Below are 21,577 nucleotides of genomic sequence, written 5' to 3'. Positions count from 1 at the left end.
GCAGGAGTCTGTTCCTCCCAGCCACTGCAAACTCTTTGTTACCAAATTCCATCATCATTCAACTGCTGGAGCAAAAATGATAGCAAATAAGGATTTATGAAATCTTTCTGATAGCGCTAGTCCTCCGTTTAATTTATATAGCTCCAAGTTACAACAACGGTTGTCTCAAGGCGCTTTATATCGTAAGGTAAAGAAAACCCCCAAAATCATGTGACCCCCTACGAGCAGCACTTTGGTGACAGCGGGAAGGAAAAACTCTTTTAACAGGAAGAAACCTCCAGCAGCACCAGGCTCAGGGAGGGGCGGGGCATCTGCTGCGACCGGTTGGGGGTTAATATATTTAAAATGCAAACGCTCCCTAATGACTGTGTGAAGGTCTGATCTGGAACATCCCTGAAAGCGATTTTTGTGATTCAGTCCACTTTTCTCTTTACAGCACAAACAGGAAACGAGCTCCTACGGAGCCCCGCAAGGTCCACTAGAGAAAGGAACTGAAGCTGTGTGAGATCCTGCAAGAGTGTTTTAAGTCCACGTGCCTCCAGGTCAGCACTGAGACCTCGGAAACAACCACGGCCGCTTGGCCTGAACTCTGAGCACATTAAACCAGCCGTCCGGGACAAAGTCTTCCCTGTCAGTCTTGGTTAAGTTCACTAACATTATGCACTCCACACTGTATATAAATGCCACTTGTTTTGCACATATTCAACTCTGTATATTTTATATATTTTATTATTATTATTATTATTTTATTTTTTTACTATTTAATTTGTAAAAATGTGTGTACACACACACACACACACACGTAGGAAAATATTTAGTATACACATCCAGAAATGCATACACTATTATATATTGTACATATATTTATTAGTTTCAGGTTGGCCATTCTTGTATTTTGCTCGTTTGTGTTGTTGTGTTTGCACATCTCTGTTGCTTGTGGGGCTCGCACACAAGAATTTCACTCGCATGTGCTGTGCCAGTGTGCCTGCACATGTGATGTGACAATAAAAGTGATTTGATTTGATTTAACAGTGCTCTGGACAGTCCCGTGCGAGGCTCCGTAGGGCTTCATAAGAACCTGATGTTTAACAGTCCACGCTGAAGTTACCTGGTCTCCGTGAGTGCTCGCGCTTGTTTCGTTTTGACTTGAAGCGTGGGAGCACACACACACACTGCAGCCGTGGACGGTCTCGTTTATGTTTAAACACATTTGTCCAGGTTTGTAGAAGTGAGAGCGGCTCTGTCCAAAGTGCTCACATCACTTTCTGGACCCCAACCAGCGAGCCGACGATCCAACATGCGGGCAGTCATGTGACTGCTGGTGGTGGGGAGGGGCGCAGTCATGTGACTGGGGGGGCTGTGATTGATGACACCTGACGTCATCAATCACAGTTGTAGTTTCCCAGCCCAGGTAAAGAGTTAAGGTTTTACATGTTTACTTCCGGGTTCGCCAGCTCTTACGACACATCCGTCTCAGCCTCCCACGGCCACGTCCGTGCGAGCTCCAGCAACATGCCTTTCATCGAGCTACAGAGCAACCTGCCCGCCGGCCAGTTCTCGGAGGCCTTTCTGAAGAGGCTGTGCTCCAGCACCGCGGCGGCTCTGGGGAAACCCGAGGACGTGAGTACGGCACACACACGAACCCAGCCCGACCTCCAGGCTGACAGGCCCGCGAGCGAGCGCCGCACGCCGAGGATACGTGTCCGCTGATCAGCTCTCTCATCACCCTCTCAGCCCTGATCCACGTACGACAGGTGACCAATCACAAGCACCGATCGGGAAGAGTTGGATATGACGCGTGAATCGGTGAAAGTCACGCGCAGTGAAAGAGCGTCAAAAGTGTTTTTACACGCGTCGAAGAGCCGCTTTGTCAACAAAGTTGATTCAGTATCACAGCTCCATCAGCAGGACACAGCACAGGCTGATAGCGCTGGATTATAGTCACGTGTCTGAAACGAGGGTGTAGTTTCTATTCTTGCAGCTGCAGCCTCTGGATCACGCGTGGGGACCTGCAGGTTTTAGATCTCACCTGAATCGCACGATGAGTTTGTTACCCGGTGCTGTGCCAAAAACGGATTTCCAATGTGTCTGTGTATTTTTTATGAGTAAAATCTTTACATGTGTTGGTAATAGACTTCGGTGAACAGGGTTTACAAAAGGATTATAAATTAAAAAATTATCAGTTTTTCAAGTATCTGTATAACTCTGTGTTACTGTAGTTACTTTATAACAAATTCGGTCCTTTAGCCCCACTTAAAATATGTTTACAGAACTATTGTAATTTTTGCTGCCATTTCTGCTGTCCTCTTGGCCAACTTACTCTTACAAGAGACTTTTAATGTTAATGAGAATTGCATAAATAAAGGTCATATAAAAGTCACTGCCAAAAACTGATTGCGGCTTCTACCTTGTTACACAAATGTTGTTTGTGGCCCAAGATGGCTTTATGTTATCCATGAGGGATCCATTTGACATATGTTTCACATATTATAGCCCAACAAGTTATTTATAGCAGTTTAAATACGACCAATCAGTTTTTGGCAAATACCGGAAATCAATTTTTGGCAGACAATCACTATTTGGCACAACACCGGCCTCTGGAGAACCTCAAGACATGCTGAGGAGGTCATTTAGCCATGCAGATCAAGGACACGTCTAAAACCTGCAGGACACCGGCGCTCGAGGCCTGGCGTTCCCCACACCTGCTCTGATGTAAAGAATAAAGTAAATGCCCTATTCCAGCTGTAGCCAGCAGCTACAAACGCACTCCGTGTAGGACCACTCAGGCTTGGAGAGCTATAAAAGCTTTAAAGCCAACAAGCAGTGAAGCTGCTAATAAGAATCCACATTTAATACTGATGCTCATCAGAGAAACACAAAGACTTTGGACAAACCTGGATGTCGAGGTGATGTTCTGGAGATCTGCTGTCAGTGTTTTTGTCTGCATTTGTAACAGAACTGTGACTGACCGAGTGAAGAAGAGCACGCTGCTAAAACTAGTTTCCATGGAGCACAAACACATGAACAGCATTTTAATCAGCATGTCGTGTGTATCGGGATCCAATGATAATATTAACATGTATGTGCATTTGCTTGAACTCTTGTTTTTTACCAAACCTAATGACATGCTGGCAGAGACCGCTCACATCTGGAGCCGGGACAGAGGACGATGTCTCACCAGTTTACAGGAGAGCAGTTAAACTGGGATACTGTGTTAGGTCAGGGCTTGTCAGCATGCAGTTCAATGTGCCACAAGTAGCTTTCAAATACCTATGAAAATATACATTTCATCCAGCAGATCAGGTTACTGTGCTAGCAGCGAGGAACGTGGCTAATTTCACACAGCTTTGTCTCAACTCAAAAAGAAGGAAAAGCTAACGATAAAAATTTAAACCTTCTCAGATAAGAAAGACTTGCCAACAAACAACGCAGAAGTATGGAGAGCAGAATGTTCGTACAGGGCGTCGCTTCACCTTCGGTCAGGGTCATAGCCACTGTAGGAGGTCAGAGGTCAGAGTTACTGTGTCCACCTCCACAACTTTTAAACACTAATATTTTACCCCTCAGAGATGTACATGAAAGAATGTGACTCTGCTTAGAGAAACACGAACTGTACCTTTGCACAAAGTCTGATAACACCAAACTATTGAACACTGTATTATTCAGTGGATTAACTGCACTGATGCTCGTGACCGTGTTTAAGGCTACGTCATGTTTTGCGTGTGCAGCGAGGACACAGAGGAGTAACTGGTGCACCTGTGCTGCCCTCTGTGGAAGTAAGCACACTTAGTTTGTTTGATCAAGCCTCGCCCGTGCAGCCTTCTTTCTCAGTCGGGCTTCAATGCGAGTGTCTGTGTCTTTGGTCCAGCGGATGAACGTGGTGGTGACGCCGGGGCTGCCGATGCTGATGGCAGGTTCCACCTCTCCGTGTGTGATCCTGTCAGTGTCTGCTATCGGTGTGACTGACACCGCCGAGAAGAACAAGGAGCACAGCGCCAAGATCTTTGAGTTTCTGACCAAGGAGCTCGATCTGAGCCAAGACAGGTGAGTCTGCTGTGCACACTCGCTGTAGTTACCTGTTTACTGAGGCTGTCTCCTTAACAGCTTGACAGTGATCACATGTAAAGGCTGTGAATGTTAATGATTCACTAACTGAATAAACTAACGGACATGAGCCGCTGAGCCTTTTCTGAATGTAGACAGCTGTTGTATAAATATACTTTGGAAAGAAGAGCGTGTACGTTTACTACTCTGCAGAATGCTATAAAGTCAAACTGGGCCCGATCCCAGCAGAGCCCAGCACTAATCAATGCCACTGCAGCACTCAGTCAGTCAATCAATCAATCAAGCCTTTTATTTGTCACATGCAAAGTTTACACCTGTAGTGAAATAGGACCCCCCCTCCCATCCATACATACATAGCACAGACATCATATGGGGATACAGGTCAGAGATCGGTAGCGTTACAGAAAAACACTGAAATATACACTACAATGGGAAAGTACAAGAGGAAAAAAAGAGACCTCTACTCATGCTGGGCTCCTGGGAGGACAGCATGAGAACAGGAAACAACAAAACTCCTCTGCACAGAAAGCACATAAATGTCCACAGCACAACATTATGGAGCACGTGACCAGCAACAGGGTCGGGTGGGGGGTGAGGAGTAATCCGAAGCAAACACAGCAGCCATCCTGCACAGCGCTACCATCCAGCGCGGGCTCAGACCCGCCGTGTTCCCAGGAGGCAACAAGCATCGAAGGCGTTTGGAAAGGGAGGGGGGATGAGTGTGTGCATATCAGTGTATATGTATGTGTGGGCGTGTCCAGAGTTCAGCTGAGACAGTGTCCTTCGCCCTGCCAGGCTCAGTAAACAGTCTTCCAGCCAACCCAGGTGGCCTTGCATGGAATGGGAAGAACAGACTAAACACAGTCGTTATCAGGGTGTTGTTGTTCAGCTCCAGCCTTGCGACTGCAGCTGGCGCCGAGAGGGTCTCCGCATGAAGTGATGGTGCTTTTTACTTTAGTGCGAACAACTCATATGAATTTCAAAGCAGTTCTACAGTCCAACACTGGTCTCTCAATCTCCCGTTGGAGAGCCGCGAGCTTCGCCATACTTACGTTCTGTGATGTTGTCATTCTTGTGCTCAAAGAGCCGATTCTGAGAACTCACAACAGTGGGCCTCCTCGAGATGTCATCCAATTTGGGCTCAGAGATCTTATTCTGAGTATTCACAGCAGCCGTAAGCTTCTCCAAGATCTTATCCATGCTGCGTTCAATGAGCCCATTTTGAGAAACTCACGCCTCTTCCATCGTTTCAATCCCAGCGGGCAGCCTTGTGGGGGTTTGAACAGCCGGTTCCGCTTTCTTAATTCTTCGATAAGTCAGGGCCAAGCCAGCTCCGATCAGCAAGAACCCTGTTACCATGGTTCTGAATAGGTAGATATCTTCAGCACTCAGGCTCACCCGAGCCCAGACTTCTCGTTGAGAAAGTGGTGTCAATTGCATTCAGGGACCAGTTGATCCAACCCATAATTCTCTTTTAGGTTTTAGAGAACAGACTGTGAGAGTGTTCCACGGAAAAGTAATAAAAAGTAATACAAAAAAACACGAGACTAGACAAGGACACAAGAGGCTAAGCAGGGAAGCTAAGGGAGAGGAGAAAAGTGCGACCGCCTTCGTCAAGAGCAAGAGCACTCGCAACAATCAGAAAACAAGCCCAAATCCTCACCTCTGCACCACCGTGCTCCACAACACTGGTGCAGAGGTGTTCGATGTGCTGTGTTTGTGCTTCTTCCTCCTGTTGTTGCAGATCATCTGGACACATGTGGAGCATTTCCCATTAGGATGATGTAGAGAACTGATTTGGTAGAAAGATTGCTTCCAGGGCCAGTCTTCTGTCTGGGATGATGGTTTAAACACAGTAAGCATTAGTGCTGCTGTCAGCGATGAGTGTGCTGCTCTCATGTGGATGTGCAGACTGACTGCTGTGTTTGATTGGCAGGATTGTGATTGTGTTCAACGCGCTGGAGCCTCACCAAGTGGGGAAAAAGGGAACCGTCATGAGCTTCCTGTGAAGGCTCGCCTCCCTGAACGACCGGCTGTACCACATCAGCACCCGCCCCCTCTGCACAGTCGTTTAAAGGTCACTTGCTTCATTTTCACACCATGATCATTTCTGCTGTCTGAACCAAACCCAAGCTCTGCGACTGTTACATTCGCTTGGTTTCTATACTTGTTACGAAGAAGCGCACAGAGAAAGAGCTCTAAAGTTTGAGTTTTGATGTAGCAGAGGGCTCCTCTGGAAACAATGTTACTGTGATGTGGATGAAATAAACACAGTTCACTTATGTGTGTGTGTGTTTGCCTTCTTTCACATGTTAGCAGACACGTGTGAGCCATCACTGCACGTTATACATCTGCTGCCAGATTCTCAAAGCTCAGCTTCACCTGAAAATGTTCATTGTTTCGTGTGTTCAGCAGGTTCAAATCAAATCAAATCAAATCACTTTTTATTGTCACATCACATGTGCAGGCACACTGGCACAGCACATGTGAGTGAAATTCTTGTGTGCGAGCCCCACAAGCAACAGAGATGTGCAAACACAACAACACAAACGAGCAAAATACAAGAATGGCCAACCTGAAACTAATAAATATATGTACAATATATAATAGTGTATGCATTTCTGGATGTGTATACTAAATATTTTCCTACGTGTGTGTGTGTGTGTGTGTGTGTGTGTGTGTGTGTGTGTGTATACACATTTTTACAAATTAAATAGTAAAAAAATAAAATAATAATAATAATAATAATAAAATATATAAAATATACAGAGTTGAATATGTGCAAAACAAGTGGTATTTATATACAGTGTGGAGTGCATGATGTTGAAGGTTCGATGTGCATCTTTGCACATTGGTGATTTCAGTCGTTAAAGAAGTGCGACGTACAGCTCGTAGCTCCTGGCTCACACACATCAGTGAGAAAGGTGCCACTTTTTACATGTGTATCCTAAATGTGTTAATATTCCTTATCTAAAGAAGACATGGCTAAATGCCTCGTCCTTACTGAGCAACACGTCTTTATGTGTGAGAGCAGAGGAAAGCTCCTGTGTTGGCTGAGGTAGAGGACCGTCTCCATTTGCAGTAATACTCAATCCTACAGTTGGAAATGTACTGGAAAAGGTGAGTTTAATCTAAGTGATGAACATCAGTGTGAAGGGTTTAGTCTCTAGAATCTGGGTTAGAGAATAACTGGATGTTCCAAACAAGCTGCTTTGGCCTGACTAACACAATGATGAGCTGTAAGACTTCACCAGCTGAGTGAACACGGGTACATTTATGAAGGCAGTCCATGCTAGCAAGTGTTTGTCATAGGAGGTTACTGACCCTCATCTGTCCCTGAAAGAGCAACAACAGGAGCATAGCTCTGAGTTATGTAAATGCTCAGATGACCTTTCACCCAGTGCTCTGCAGCTCAGAGAGCAGAGAGATGGAGCACGAGGACTCCCCGTTGGACTGAACTCCCTGAATCATCTGGCTCACAGCAGCTGTGAGACGAACCTGCAGAGAGCCCCTGATATTAAACGTCACAGTGTATGAGCAGGAAACACTGACTTTTAATGCAGCCAGAACAGGACAAAAACGTAATCACGCAGGTCACCAGTTATCAGTGGAGACGTGACTGATCTTTGGTTAGGGCCATAATAAAAGTTAACGAGGAACAAAGTTAGGATCTCGGGTGATTTTTCAGACGTTCAGCTGGTCGGTTTAGGAGCCTCTGTCTCAGCCTCTCCCAGCATCCCCCTGTGTGACACCAACACCCCTACATCCATGAACCTCCTCTGAGGTCTTCCTCTTTCCCCCGGCCTGGCTGCTCCATCTTCATCATCCTGTGTCCAGTACATCCACCCTCCCTGCTCTGCACATGTGCAAATCATCCCAGCCTCTCTGACTCTGAGCTGTTCCTCTGATGGACTCATTTCTAGTCCTGTCCATCCTGCTCACTCCCAGTGAACACCTGGACATCTGAATATCTTCATGCTGTGGCTCATCAGCCCTCTGTAGTTACTGCAGCTCTGTACATCACCCTGGTGCTTGCAGATCTGTACCAGTACAGTTCTCCTCCTGTGAAAATCCTGGTTAGTCCACTGTCCTCCTAAACAACCGACTCCACAGGATCGTCCTCTAGAGTAGCCTCTTCATAGCTGCCCTCACCTCCTCCTTACTAATCCTCTGCTCTTCCTAGCTGTCCTCCACTTTCTTCATTCATCAGCTGATTAAAGCACTTCTTCCAGCTTTTCAACACTCATCGCTCTTCAGTACATTCACATCTCAATCCTGAAATGCCTTCACTTCAGGCAGATGCTCTGACCATCAGCCAGCGGTGGGGCTGCTCTTTAAAGACTCCAGCTCCATTTGTGCTTGGTTCTGCTGTGTGAACACAGACAGAAGCTCCTCCTAGATGTTACCACTCGCGCCTCTCATCACTCCTCAACTATTCTGAGCTAGAGAAGAAATTCAGATGATTCCTGAAGAATGGGACTCAGAATTTTACAGTGAAAATGACAAAATAATTCCAGGTCGCCTGTATGCTACTTAGGTGATAAAAGGTTAATGAGATCACCACAAAACCACAGTCAAAAGGATTTCTCTCAGTTCACATTCAAACATCTGCCAGGATCCACAGATAGATTATTTATCCATGAATCAGTCGAGGTGGGAGATTCCAGCGTTCTTTAGCCAGACTTCCTCATCAGTCTCAGTTTGTCTGACGCTCCACATAAGAGCCAGATGTCTGTTGAACTTGACTCTCAGGTTTGATGCCGAAACACTGCCCATGTTGGCTTCCTACCAAAACAATCAGACGACTCTCTAGGAATGAATCAGAGGGAAGGAGGTGCAAGCTAATGCAAGCAAGGCACTACCAGCAGTGCAGCAATGATGACAGACGGGTGGCTCAGCTGGAGTTCAGCGTGCCCACATCCATGTGTCTTCCTTCTCTCCATCATACCAACCACCTCTCTGCCTTCATCAGACTGAGGAATATTCTGGGACCTGCTGTATATTGTGAAATATTTGTCCTGCCTGGTCCTTAAACGTGTCTCAAGCTGTAATAAACTCATTCATAGAACCATGGTTACCTCTGCAACTAAAAAGACCAAATAAAAGTGATGAAAACAACAAAACACATCAAAATATGACTGAAAATATATATTAACAAAATCAACATGAACATTGCGGATCCCCATCACGGCGCCAGCTGCAGGCCCAAGGCTGGAGCCGAACAATCACTCCCTGATAATGACTGTGTTACGGCTATTCTTCCCGTCCCATGCAAGGACACCTGGATTGGCTGGAGGACTGTTTACTTAGCCTGATAGGCCGAAGGACACTGTCTCAGCTGAACTATGGACACGCCCACACATACACTTACACTGATAGACACTCACTCATCCCCCCTCCCTTTCCAACGCCTTCGATGCTTGTGCCCTACCGGGGATGATAGCAGTCAACTGGACCAGCGCAGATGCTGCAGGACTGGAAGCGCTGTGTACACTGGCTCTCTCTCACCCTTTACCTGTTGCTGGTCTTGTGTTTCTATGGTGTATTGATAGTCATGTGCTTTTGTGCTGAGGTGTTTTTTCTGTTATCAAACTGTTCTCCCACTAGGAGCTCAGTCTGAGTGGAGTTTTTTTTCTCCTCCTCTTACCTCATGTTATGTATTTTCGTTGTTTTTTCCTATCAGCCTACCTTCTGACATGTCTGCCCAATGTGATGTTTGTGTAAAGTTGGTCAGAAGGTTCCTTTGTGAGTGCGCATGCGCCATTAGCGTGCTGCCTGCTGTAACCCTAATTTCCCTCGGGATGAATAAAGTGTTCTGATTCTGATTCTGATATGTTGTGTGATGAAACTGCTGTTATACCAGTTCCTCTTATGCTGGCAGTGTGGTCATATCTTAGACACGCCCACCGAAGAAAACATTCTGGCACGTTGGTCCGGGCTCTCCTGGTGGTCATTAGGGAATGATGCAGGCTTGTCATTGGCTTCATGTATGTGAGTGAAGTTGCCCCCCCACCTTCTTCAAATCCAACAAAAGTGGTATCAAACGTTTGTGCTGGTTTGTGCTGCTATCATTTTAAAGATATTAATAAAAATTTCTAGAGGTCATCAGAGGTCAACCAGCCCCCCCACATTAATGGAATCAAACAAAATTGGTGTCAATCAGTTGCGCTATGTTTGTGCTGGTTTGTGCTTCTAAAATTGTCATTTGTGCTGCTTCTGTTTTAAAGATATTAATGAAAATGTAAAGGTCAAAAGGTCAACCAGCCCCCCCACATTACCCAAATCAAACACGATGTTAAACGTTTCTGCTACGTTTGTGCTGGTTTGTGCTTCAAAAATGTTCGTGTGTGCTGCGATCATTTTAGAAATATTAATAAAATAACGTCTTGATGCGTGCTTAATCATCCAGGTAAGTAAATCCCAAAAGGTTGATTCTGTTCATCTGGACATTTTCAGTGGGAGAAAGAACGACCTCCAACGCTTCTATGACTGGGATGCAAGTGAAGACAGATGTAACATCTCTCTCTCACTGTACATGTACTGTGTATAAAATTAGAGAAACACAACCTGCACAAACAAAATAATTTGCAGGACAAATGTTTGACATCAATTTTGTTTGATTAGAAGAAGGTTGGAGGGCAACTTCACTCACATGTGTTTGTAAGGTTGGGGAAACCTGCAGTCAGCTGAGACTGAAGAAGTCACTTGGATGCAGAGGTGGGTCGAGTATCCAAAAATTGTACTCAAGTAAGAGTATCATTACTTTAAAATATTATTACTCAAGTAAAAGTGAAAAGTAGTCGTCAAAAAAGTTACTCGAGTAAGAGTAAAAAAGTACTTGGTGAAAAGGCTACTCAAGTACTGAGTAAGTAGCGAGTAACTGTTTGAAATGTCTGATTTATTTTATAAATCAATGCTATCAGACAAACAAAAATACATAAATATACAAATTTTAGTATTTTCAAATATATGTAAAAAGATCCACAAAATAAGGCACAACAATTCTAATTTAAGATTTCAGTTTTTCACAACGTAAAGCTTCTTCAAGCAAAACCCACAGTAAATATATTCACATTTACAGCAGCCTCAGAGAAAACATTAGAACGAGGCAACTTCAACATAACAGACTACAGCTGATGACACTATGTTTGCACCTCTGAAGCCCAACTGATCCCCCATGACTGCATTTAATGTCAATCATTTATATGAGATAAGCAAAGTCTGTGTATCAAAACGTTTCTGACAATATTGCTGGACACAATTGAGCTATCGATGTAAAGGTGCCTGGTTGTGTTGCACTGACCCGACGTTACTAAATATAGGCTGTCATATATTAACTGTTCCTCTACGTTCCTCAGTGAATGCAGCCATTATTACACCCCTGAAAACAGGAAGGAAAGAATCACAAGTGATTTTGTGTTGTTATCTCACAGAGTAGTTTAATGCAATGAGGAGAATGTGCGAAAGCCCCCTAGTGGAGATTGGAGACACTACCAATCGATCCCAGAAACTAGCCGATTAGTATTGTACAGATCGCAGTTCTGGTGAATAAAATGACAACCACTGATGCAACATGAAAAATAATAACTTTTAAAATATTTCCATATCTTATTTACATTGTCTTTATGCTTATGTCAACTAAGATGAATGTGCATTAACTGTATTACTTTTTACTTTCAGTTGTGAACCCTTTTTATACATAAGAATAAGAATACCACATGACTGCGGCCTTGTGTTATACCCTCTCTGCTGCAGACAAACACAAACATCGTGATTAGACATTCGGGAAGAGCCTCTTAAAGATGAAGGTCTGTGTCTCTTGACCTAAACACATAATCCAGTTAAATCTGATTTATGTTCATCAATGCCCCTCACACTGTAACTTAAAGTAATAAATCGGTCACTGATTAATTACAGAAGTACGTCTGTGAGCATAAAGATGTAAGCCTTGGACCATCAGGATGAAATGTGGTTGGGAAACTTAACAAGCTTTGATAAAACTTCATCAGTAGCTCAAGCAAGACCTCAAAACCTTCGATCACCACGGGTGGTTAGCAGCCTGTGGTTGTACCATGCAGCCTAACAACATGCAGTAAATTGCAGGTTAAAGCAGTCTGCTTACACATTGTTAAACGAGGGAAGGGAACTAATGTGGCTGTCACATTACCCTTTTGTCCCATTTCATCCCAGGACTCGATTGAATTGCTGCTCACTTTCTACAATACTTAAAACTGATCAGTAGGACCTGAAACTGCAAACATTCAAACATTCAGGCCAAGAATCAGCTGGTGAACATATTAATCTACTACAATTAGCAGAAATGAATAAATAAACAGAAGAAAGTTAGAGTGATATCAGAGTCATGCAAGTTTTTGACCAGGAGGTTAAACTCATGCAAATGAGCTTCACCCAGGCTCATGAAAACACCGTCCTGCTTATAAACAGCAGATCATTTGTGTCAGTGTCAGGATGGTTTATATTTGAGCTTTTAGTTCACACAGAACAATTTTTATTAATTGTTTTTAGCGATTACCAAAGTCTGTGAATCCCCAAATTGTGCAGTTGTTCTATTTGCTCCCCCTGAGGTCACTTTCACCATGTGACAAAAACAACACCCCACTCCACACACTCGGGCCACCAGCAACTTTCTAAATCCTCAATAAAAAGCTGACAGGTTGTGATGATGTTCCAAATAACTTATTAAGAAAACAACTAAATACACAGAAAATGTGATGAAAATTGGTTTATTTTATATCTCATAGTTTTAAATGATGCAATAAAAATGTGTATAAAACATCACAAACTGTAATATTTTACAAATGCTTACGTCCTGCTGATGCAATGGAGACATCTTCCAGTGACAGTCTTCATCAGTGTGAGTGTGAGGAGGATCCTAAACCCACCGACACAGAAGTGCATGTTCACAACTCCCTCTGTGCAGGCGGAGTTGTGAACACCCCTCCTCACCCTGGGTGAGGAGGGGTGGTGCTGTGGCCAGTCAGGTATGAAGTGCTGAGAGTGGATCTTTGGTCCTCTGTGCAGCTCTGTCCACTCTCAGCTGCCCTGCAAAGCAATAACACAAGAAAGCTGTCATTTTAACACAAAACAGCATTTCCATTGTTGGCAGCTGCAGTATGTTGTTAAAAAGCAATTTTAGACCCAACGTATACACATGAAAAATATAAATAAAGCTAAACCTACAGTGCTGCTGACAGAGGATGATGATTTATACCAACTATTGGAAGAATTTCGCCTTCAATACAGCTTGTTGTCAATGTGAGGTGATAACTTACATAGTTGGACCACAGCACCACTCTCCCGTTTTTCACTTGGTCATCCATCCTTCTCATCGGGTTGGTCGGGGTAAGGCTGTCTTCTGGGTGGGGTGTTTGCTCCATCTTGGACGTTGAGCGTCTGAAGTGTTGAATTCTTAGCCACAGGCTATACCTTATGTAAAAACAAGAGACTACAGTCAGTTCACTGCATCATATTTAAACCTTTTCTACTTATTTGTGTTGACATTAAGTACAGACGTACCTTTGTCCTGCATGGTGAATTAGGGCTTGGGAAAAACATATATTATTCAAGAAAAAAACAATACATTTCACATGTGTGAGTCAGATGTTCTTATATCTGTAAAAACAAAAACACAAAGGCAAAGTTTAAAAACACGTTCTAACATAAACTAATCAGAGTCACTGTCATCAAGGGAAAGGCTAAAAAGCCTCTCCCAGAAACGTCTGACTCCAAAACAACCTGAGGATGTTGAAGGGGCATCAAACTGGTCACTTACCTTGCACCTCTTTGCACTTACCTCTTCGGTGCAGATGTCTTCTCTGCTTCTCTTTTCTGAGGAAGGAGCAGCAGAGAGAGCAGCAGAGAGAGCAGCTGAAGAAGCAGATGAGAGAGCAGATGAGGAAGAAGCAGCAGAGGGAGCAGCTGAGGGAGGAACAGCAGAGGAGAGAGCAGCTGAGGGAGGAACAGCAGAGGGAGCAGCTGAGGGAGGAGCAGCTGGCGGGTCACCAACTGGGGCAACAACTTGAGGGAAGAGTGGGGCGTTGGCCTGGCCAAAAGGCGGCATGGCGATGGGGGCAGCACCTGGAGCAATAGGATGTTGCCAATCGTGCCAAAACGGCCCTGGAGGGTGCTCCCGGATGAGAGGGGAATCATCTCTCTCATCCATGGTGTCATACCCCGAGTCATCGCTAAGCCAATCCCCCCACTCTTCTGAGTCGTTCCAGTCAGATGAATTGTCAGTCTGTTCACTCACCTCTTCATCATCTACAGGTAGGTAGGGGGGGTACTCACCATACTCACCTTGCTGTTCACCGTCATCAGCATCTGGTGCTTCATCAGAAGAGGGTGAGGGTGAGAGAGGGGAAAAATACTCACCATACTCACCTTCGCTGATACGCTGGGTATCAGTGTCCTGAGCTTCACCAGAAGAGGTGGTGCTCTGGAGACTGTCATCCAGGATCCTGATGACTTCAGGAAGGCCTTCTTCTGCAGGGCGTTCAACCACATAGTCAAGACGCCCTGTGAGGAAACAATTTTTAAAATAAGATTAGGAATGTAATAGACACCCAGTGTTAAAGCAACAGACCTACATCTGTTAGTTTGAGCAGAGCATGAGAGAAAAGCATTTTATGTCAGACTGAATGACACTTCTACTTGTTCAATCTTTAAGTGAAGTTTTTTAATAGAAGACCACCAAACCTCCACCAAGGCAGCTCACTCTGTGTACTTTTAAGGTGACACTATATTGACACTGTATTTAGTGTACATTCAATTTGTTTTATTTGTTCTTTGTAAGCCTTTATGCAAACACTATGTTGGAATAGGTAATGGATAATAAGTATTGATTTGTAAATAGCCGAACATGAGTAACTTATTATATAAATATACTACAGTACATTTAGAACTAACCATGCAGCTCATTCTCCTGTTTTATTTACAATTCACGATGTCACACATTTTGAAAAAAGCTCAGAGGTTAAATATGTGGATGCAAACCATCCATCCATCCATCCATCTTCATCCGCTTTGTCCGGGGCCGGGTCGTGGGGGCAGCAGCCTAAGCAATGTTACATTATGCAAACCATAATGTAACATTTAGACCACATGTACCAATCGCATTTTTTTTTAAATAAAAACACAACCTCCTTGGCAAGAGTAAAAATTGCACACACAAAGCTCTGCAGGTATGTCTGAAAATGATGGTCAAGTGAAAAACAAACAAACAAACAAACTCTTAACTCAGAATCCACATTTTTAGAAATGTGCACAAGGACTGTATCTGCCATAAGGACAGACACATCTAATCTGTGGTAAACATGCTACCCCTGTGGAAATATCCCTGTGGAAATATCCCCGTGTACAATATCTCTCTCTGCTATCCAATAAGGTTAAAAGCATTACCGTAACAGAAGATGGGTCTTAATGCCATTATTTCTACTGTTTTCATATTCTTTTGATATTATTTTATTTGTATTTTTTTTATCTTTGTGTTTTGCAGCAGAGAAAAAATATCGTTTGTCATTAAAGCCTTTGATCCGGAGAAGAAAAGGATGTCAGGAGGGGACCTGGATCTGCGTGTTCTGACGCCATGACAGCTTGAAGATGCCGTTACCACAGAAACGGATTTTTGGGCATTTTACAAATTTTAGTCCATTAAGCTATTTTTAACCATTTCATTTTAAAGAAAAGTGTCAAATTTGAAGCCTTCACATCAAAGTAACACCTTTTTTTCGTATTCATACACCAGTCGTTAATAATTTCTACACCTCTCCCGGAAAATTTAAAGCATACAAACAATTTACGGGAAACAATCTTGAATACACATATTTGATCACGTTAAAACTTGATATTCACACTGGAACTTGTTAAATTATTACAGTCATTTAAAGTTAAAGAAATTTTCAAACGTACCTGCAGCGAAGTCCAGGTGACAGTCGAGGAGTCCGGGTCCACGGCGAGCCATCTTCAAACTTGAAAAACAGAAACAAGTACAAACAGATGAAGTACTTGTTGTGCTCTCAAGTTATATCCGCTTTCAGTCAAATGTTTTGCAAAACTTAGCTTTCCACAGGCTGAGGTTGGAGCAGGTCGAAACAAGTCCACGAGCAAGTGTAAACGGACGATTGGAGCCTCGTGCAGCGTTTAAATACCCTCGGCTGCCATGGTTACGGTTGTCAACGTGTGTACACGTGCACTGATAGAACTATATGAATGGAGCTGACCGCGGTGTAATTTACAGTTCATTTATGGTCATTTACTGTCAGGGGTGGAAGTAATGAATTACAAATACTCACGTTACTGTAATTAAGTAGATTTTTTTGGGGTACTTGTACTATGAGTAATTTTTCAAGTGTGTAATTTTACTCATACTTGAGTACAACTTACACCATGTAATCTACTTCGCTACTTATAAAATCAAAAGTCGCTACTGAGTACGCCCACAATTTGAATTAATATTCAAACCTTTCGTCTACATTTTTGCAATCGCAACCGCGCCAATTTAAGACGTAAGCAAAGAATAAACTCCGCTGCAGCAGCAGGCACAGTCTGGAGGTGCTGAATGGTGGAGTACAAACTACTTTATAGACCGAAGATTTGGAGACAAAGAAGCCAAAACGGAGACAGAGGACAACACTGTCAACCATGAGAACGAGCAGAAAAGACGGAGGACGCGTGCCCGTGGCCATACCCGCGTGCCCGTGGCCATACCCGCGTGCCCGTGGCCGTACCTGGAGGGATTGTTCATGTGCAGAGGGAGAAACGGAGACAGCGTCCAGATGCAGTGCAAACTTTGACCTCTACAGTCATTTCAGCTTACAAGACTTCAGCGTCTAATCTTAAAAACACACATTGAGGTAAGAGGTTTTACAACTATACGTGTATGATATTGCTTTCTTATTTTCCATGTGTGTTAAGGTTATTTTGGCTAAGATATTGTCACCGCCATTGGTTAGCCTGATATTAAAATAAGACGGAGCTAGCTAATGTGCGTGTGTGTGTGCATGTTTTAGCTTATTGTTTGGATAACCACCGTCATTACAATAAATTAAACTTGTAGTCATTTAAAACTCACAGGCCTACAATCAGCTGGCCTATTTAAAAAACAAAAACTTGAACACAGTGCTGAGCTGCATCTCAAATGAATCTTCCAGCTCTCAGCTGACACGTACCAGAGCGCGATTGATCAGTTGATCAGTATCATTGGTCTGATACAGGTCTATCATAGTGACGTGGCTCTTAATCAGTAGGGTTATATGTTTCCCAATATGATATCTTTTTTAAAGAACATAATGTGGATTGTTTTTATTTGTTAGCTGTATGGGCAGCATTGTGTATGTGATCCCTTTTCTTAAATTAGATTTGCTATATACACATATTTTGCTCTCTTAGTATTTTTAGGACCTGACTAATACTGAAAACTTTAGGGTGATACTGATAAAAAGGAGTTAAAAATTTAGATACTGATACATTGGTCGATACTCTTTTTACAGATAGTATACATATTACAGAACTTAGAATGTATACAGAAATTCATGTTTTTTGCAATGATCGTTCAAAATTGGTTTACACTTGTAAATAAATACAGCAATATATCTGCAAAATTTGACCAATTCACCACTCTTTTATACTATGCTCAACAATCAAAGATTAGCTCAAGTCTAGTTGAATAATGTTTTAAAAATGTGTTTTCTTTTAGTGTTAATCACAGTGAGGTTATGAAGTAATGTATGAACCTGACGTATGATAATATTTATCTCTACAGAGGAAACATCCATCGAAGACTGAGCAGTACAATATCACTGTGGCATCAACATCTCGACAGCGAAAGACCACAGCCACACCAAACAAGCTCTCAGCAAATACACAAGTTACCAGACCTGATGTTGAGAGCTGCAAACAAACATGTTCCACAAGCAACTGTTGACAAGCTTGTCATCAATTTCATATGTGAGGGTCTACAGCCATTTGCAGTGGTAGAACAGCCATCTTTCAAAGAATTGGTTACCACATTACAACCTCAAGTCATCTCCAGACCCACTGTCCGTGCCAGAATCTGTGAAGCTGCTGATCACATGAAGATGACTTTGGTTGCAGCATTGGATAAAGTCAAATTTGTTGCTACTGATTGTTGGTCAGCTCATCAGAAAAGTTACCTTGGAGTCACATGCCATTGGATAGAGGAAGAGTCTGCAGCACTAGCGTGCAAAAGATTGAGAGGGTCTCACACATTTGACATGCTTGCTGGTGCGCTTGATGATATCCATTGCCAATACAAGATTAGAGGCAAAGTTGTAAGAACACAACTGATAGTGGATCCAACTCTGTCAAGGCCTTCCACATGTTTGGGGCACAAAATGATGCAGATGAAGCTGAAGATGAAGCAGACCCAGAAACTCTTGACCTGACTGACCATATTGACTACCATGAGGCAAGTGCAATTCTTGATGAAGACTCTGGTTTGGTGTATCAACTCCCGCCTCATCAGCGATGTGCATGTCACCTGCTAAACCTTGTGGCAACATCTGATGCTGCCCTAGCAGAGAGCATGAATGACACCTACAAGAGGCTCTCCCGTGCAAGCTTTGCAAAATGCCAGGCCATTTGGAACAAAACTGGCCGGTCTCATTTGGCTAATGAAGTGGTAGAGGACAAGTGTGAGCTACAGATCATCTGTCCCAATGCAACACGGTGGAATTCAACCTACCTTGCCATTGAAAGGATAATACGCATCATTGATGAGAAGGAGGAAGATGCCATCAGGAGCATTTGTGAGGAGTTCAAGGTGAAAATGTGAGTAAAATTGGACACCTCACCTCCACTACTGGAACTTCAACATTATGCACTCCATACTGTACAGTAACGCCACTGTTTTGCACATGTCTCACTCTGTATATTTTATTTATTTTATTTATTGACTCTATTTAATTTGTAAAATATGTGTACACACACACACACACACACACACACACACACACACACACACGTAGAAAAATATTTAGTATACACATCCAGAAATGCATACACTATTATATATTGTACATATATTTATTAGTTTCAGATGTAGCCATTCTTGTATTTTGCTTGTTTACATTATTGTATTTTGCACAACTCTGTTGCTTGTGAAGCTCGCACACAAGAATTTCACTCACATGTGCTGTACCAATGTACCTGCACATGTGATGTGACAATAAAAGTGATTTGATTTGATTTGATTTGATTGGACACCTACCAATATGGTTGCAAATTTTGTGAATTTTCCTTAATGGATGGTTAAAAACGTGAGCAGACTCTTAATATTAAATCAGAAGATCCCTATTATAGTCATGGTGGGTTTTGTTGTTGTGTCTTACAGGTTGAGTCCTGCAGAAGTTGCATTCCTTAGGGAGTACTGTACCACCATGAAGCCACTGGTGAAAGCTGCAAACATCCTTCAGTCTGAGTCCACTTCCTTTATGGGATGGCTCCTGCCAGTAATCCAACAACTACTGTCCAAACTTAGCAGGCTGGAGACATCAAGCACGACATGCGTGCCACTCATCAGAGCCCTGCAAAATGGCCTTCAAAAGCGTTTTGGAGCGATGATGGAGGATCCAGAGTTGGCTGCAGCTGCAGTCCTCTTACCCAAGTTCAAGACTTCCTGGACTGACAGAGCAGATGTAACAGAGGCTGGTAAGGATTCATGTGATCCCACTTTTGTGTAATCTTACATTTGAACACATGCTTAAGTGAGTATTTCACCTAATACGTTGTAAGTTATTGATGGTCTGTCCTGAATACTAAACAATCCTTTTTGAGAATTTGCCGATTTTAAATTTGTGTTCAGGAATAATCACTGAAATTTAAATAACAAAATTGTGTTATCTACTTGCAATTACAGCCTTGACATACATCAAACAACATCTTGAAACGACGGAGCATGAGAGTGAGGATCAGCAAAGAGAGTCATCTGATGAAGATGAATTCTTCTCCAGACCAAAGTGCAGCTGAGCTTGATGGTTACCTTGCTTGTGCCACAGACACCATGGAGCTGCTGCACTCCTCAGCCATCAAAAGCCTCTCTCTTAAACTGAACACAGCTCTGCCTGCTTCTGCTGCGTGTGAACGACTTTTTAGCTGTGCTGGTCTACTCTTCACAGCCAAACGAAGTCGGATTGCCTCTGTTAATTTAGAAAACCAGCTCGTGCTGAAACTGAACAAAAGGTTCAGAAAGTAAAGTGTGACAGAAACGCTAAGAGTTTAAGACACTCCTGCCTGTTGTTCAGTGTATGGGGAAAAGTTTAAATGGTTCTACGCATGTTCAGAAACATTTTTGTCATTGTTTTAACAAACAAAATTCCTCCTTTTATATCTACATTTATTTACAAAACAAGTTACCTTTCTATACCTTGTTCATCTGAGAAATGTGCTTTGAACATAAATATTTATACTGGTGAATCGAGTCGAATGCCTGCTGTTGACGACAGAATAAAACATCAGTCTGTTAAAAAGTAATTAATACTCCGAGTAGTTTTTGAGAACAGTACTTTGTACTTTTACTCTAGTATTTTTTTAACACCAGTACTTTTACTTGTAATTGAGTACAACTTAACCAGTGTAACAGTACTTGTACTTGAGTACAAGTTTTGAGTACAGCAGGTGGATGAGGGAAAGGGGAGGAAGGAGGAGGAGAGACCCGTGGTGGCCGCCGGACCGGCCGCGTTTCGTATTGGGCTGAAAAGGAAGGTGATTGGTCCAGACTTCAGCTTGAATGAAAAAAGACACAAAGCTGGAGTTATTCTGTGTCTTTACGCTGCAGCTGCCTCTTCTTCTCCCATTCTCCCCCCTCCCTCTCCTGTTGCTACTTAAATGATGAAACTGATCAGTGATCAGCTGATTGCTTTTCTCTCTTGTTTGTTTATATTTTGAGCCAGAAAGAGGAAACCAGCGGATGTCGCGCTAAACAACAGCAGCACGTTTGATCAGCTGTTGTTAGAATTTATTTAATATTAATTTCTAGTATCAGCTGATGTTTGCTGGAGCCACAGCTGTAAAGCTGCTGGTCATGATGTCGGTTTGGATATGTGGTGAGAGGGAAACATGAAGATGAAACCAGGAGATGTCCTTACTGAACCATCAGAGCTGTGATGGAGAAACAGGCATATTTTTGTCATGGTCTGCGTGGCAGACCGTGGGTGTGTGGGGAAGGAGGACCCAAAATGCGGATTAATGCAGTGCGTTTATTTACAGTGAAGTAAACAATATACAATAATAGGTCTAGGTCCCTCAGACCCAGATCCCTGACAATTTTAGGCTGGGACTGAGCTACAGATGCATTTTGAAAAGCCTGGCACTGAAAGGAACCATTATTATGGAGAGACATTTAAACAGGATATTGAGAGCCCAGTTGCTTTGCAGACGTAAGTACAATCCGGACGTTGGGGTAGATTTTATTGTCAACCAACTGGGCCTGGGAAGGATCACGGTTATCGGTCAAGTGTTTCGTGCCCACAAATAA

The 21,577-nt window shown here is 43.1% G+C and overlaps 2 protein-coding genes and 1 long non-coding RNA gene across 4 annotated transcripts; 2 read left to right on the top strand and 1 right to left on the bottom strand.

Moving 5' to 3' along the window:
• Window positions 1–1,282: 1,282 nt before the first annotated feature.
• ddt (D-dopachrome tautomerase) lies at window positions 1,283–6,347 on the top strand. Of its 2 annotated transcripts, XM_080302549.1 has the most exons (4): window positions 1,283–1,311; window positions 1,455–1,620; window positions 3,869–4,044; window positions 6,002–6,347. In XM_080302549.1, the coding sequence occupies exons 1-4, from the start codon at window positions 1,298–1,300 to the stop codon at window positions 6,072–6,074; spliced, it is 429 nt and encodes a 142-aa protein (XP_080158675.1). In that variant the 5' UTR covers window positions 1,283–1,297; the 3' UTR covers window positions 6,075–6,347. The 2 variants fall into 2 exon arrangements, with proteins under 2 accessions (XP_080158675.1, XP_026027949.1); XM_026172164.2 differs by lacking the exon at window positions 1,283–1,311 and having other exon boundaries at window positions 1,417–1,620.
• Window positions 6,348–13,022: 6,675 nt separating this feature from the next.
• Window positions 13,023–14,626, bottom strand: LOC113023391 (uncharacterized). The gene is made up of 3 exons (XR_003272568.2): window positions 13,603–14,626; window positions 13,359–13,512; window positions 13,023–13,128 (listed from the first exon to the last, which is right to left on the bottom strand). It is a non-coding gene; the product is annotated as an uncharacterized LOC113023391 (long non-coding RNA).
• A 92-nt stretch (window positions 14,627–14,718) lies between these two features.
• LOC145429269 (uncharacterized) lies at window positions 14,719–20,574 on the top strand. Its single transcript, XM_080302537.1, has 4 exons — window positions 14,719–16,937; window positions 17,846–18,873; window positions 19,436–19,752; window positions 19,961–20,574. The coding sequence occupies exons 2-4, from the start codon at window positions 18,422–18,424 to the stop codon at window positions 20,068–20,070; spliced, it is 879 nt and encodes a 292-aa protein (XP_080158663.1). The 5' UTR covers window positions 14,719–16,937; window positions 17,846–18,421; the 3' UTR covers window positions 20,071–20,574.
• The last annotated feature ends 1,003 nt before the right edge of the window (window positions 20,575–21,577 follow it).

The sequence above is a fragment of the Astatotilapia calliptera genome, chromosome 6 (assembly GCF_964374335.1).
Source record: "Astatotilapia calliptera chromosome 6, fAstCal68.1, whole genome shotgun sequence".
Lineage (NCBI taxonomy): Eukaryota > Metazoa > Chordata > Actinopteri > Cichliformes > Cichlidae > Astatotilapia > Astatotilapia calliptera.
This window is presented reverse-complemented; position numbering and strand designations above follow the sequence as displayed.

Bases quoted from the DNA above. Each gene is read 5' to 3' on its own strand.
- ddt (XM_026172164.2), top strand. From the start codon at position 1,432: ATGTTTACTTCCGGGTTCGCCAGCTCTTACGACACATCCGTCTCAGCC. The intron at 1,621-3,868 runs GTGAGTACGGCA...TCTTTGGTCCAG, and splicing joins CTCTGGGGAAACCCGAGGAC to CGGATGAACGTGGTGGTGAC. The intron at 4,045-6,001 runs GTGAGTCTGCTG...TTTGATTGGCAG, and splicing joins CTCGATCTGAGCCAAGACAG to GATTGTGATTGTGTTCAACG.
- LOC145429269 (XM_080302537.1), top strand. From the start codon at position 18,422: ATGTTTGGGGCACAAAATGATGCAGATGAAGCTGAAGATGAAGCAGAC. The intron at 18,874-19,435 runs GTGAGTAAAATT...TGTGTCTTACAG, and splicing joins GAGGAGTTCAAGGTGAAAAT to GTTGAGTCCTGCAGAAGTTG. The intron at 19,753-19,960 runs GTAAGGATTCAT...TTGCAATTACAG, and splicing joins AGCAGATGTAACAGAGGCTG to CCTTGACATACATCAAACAA.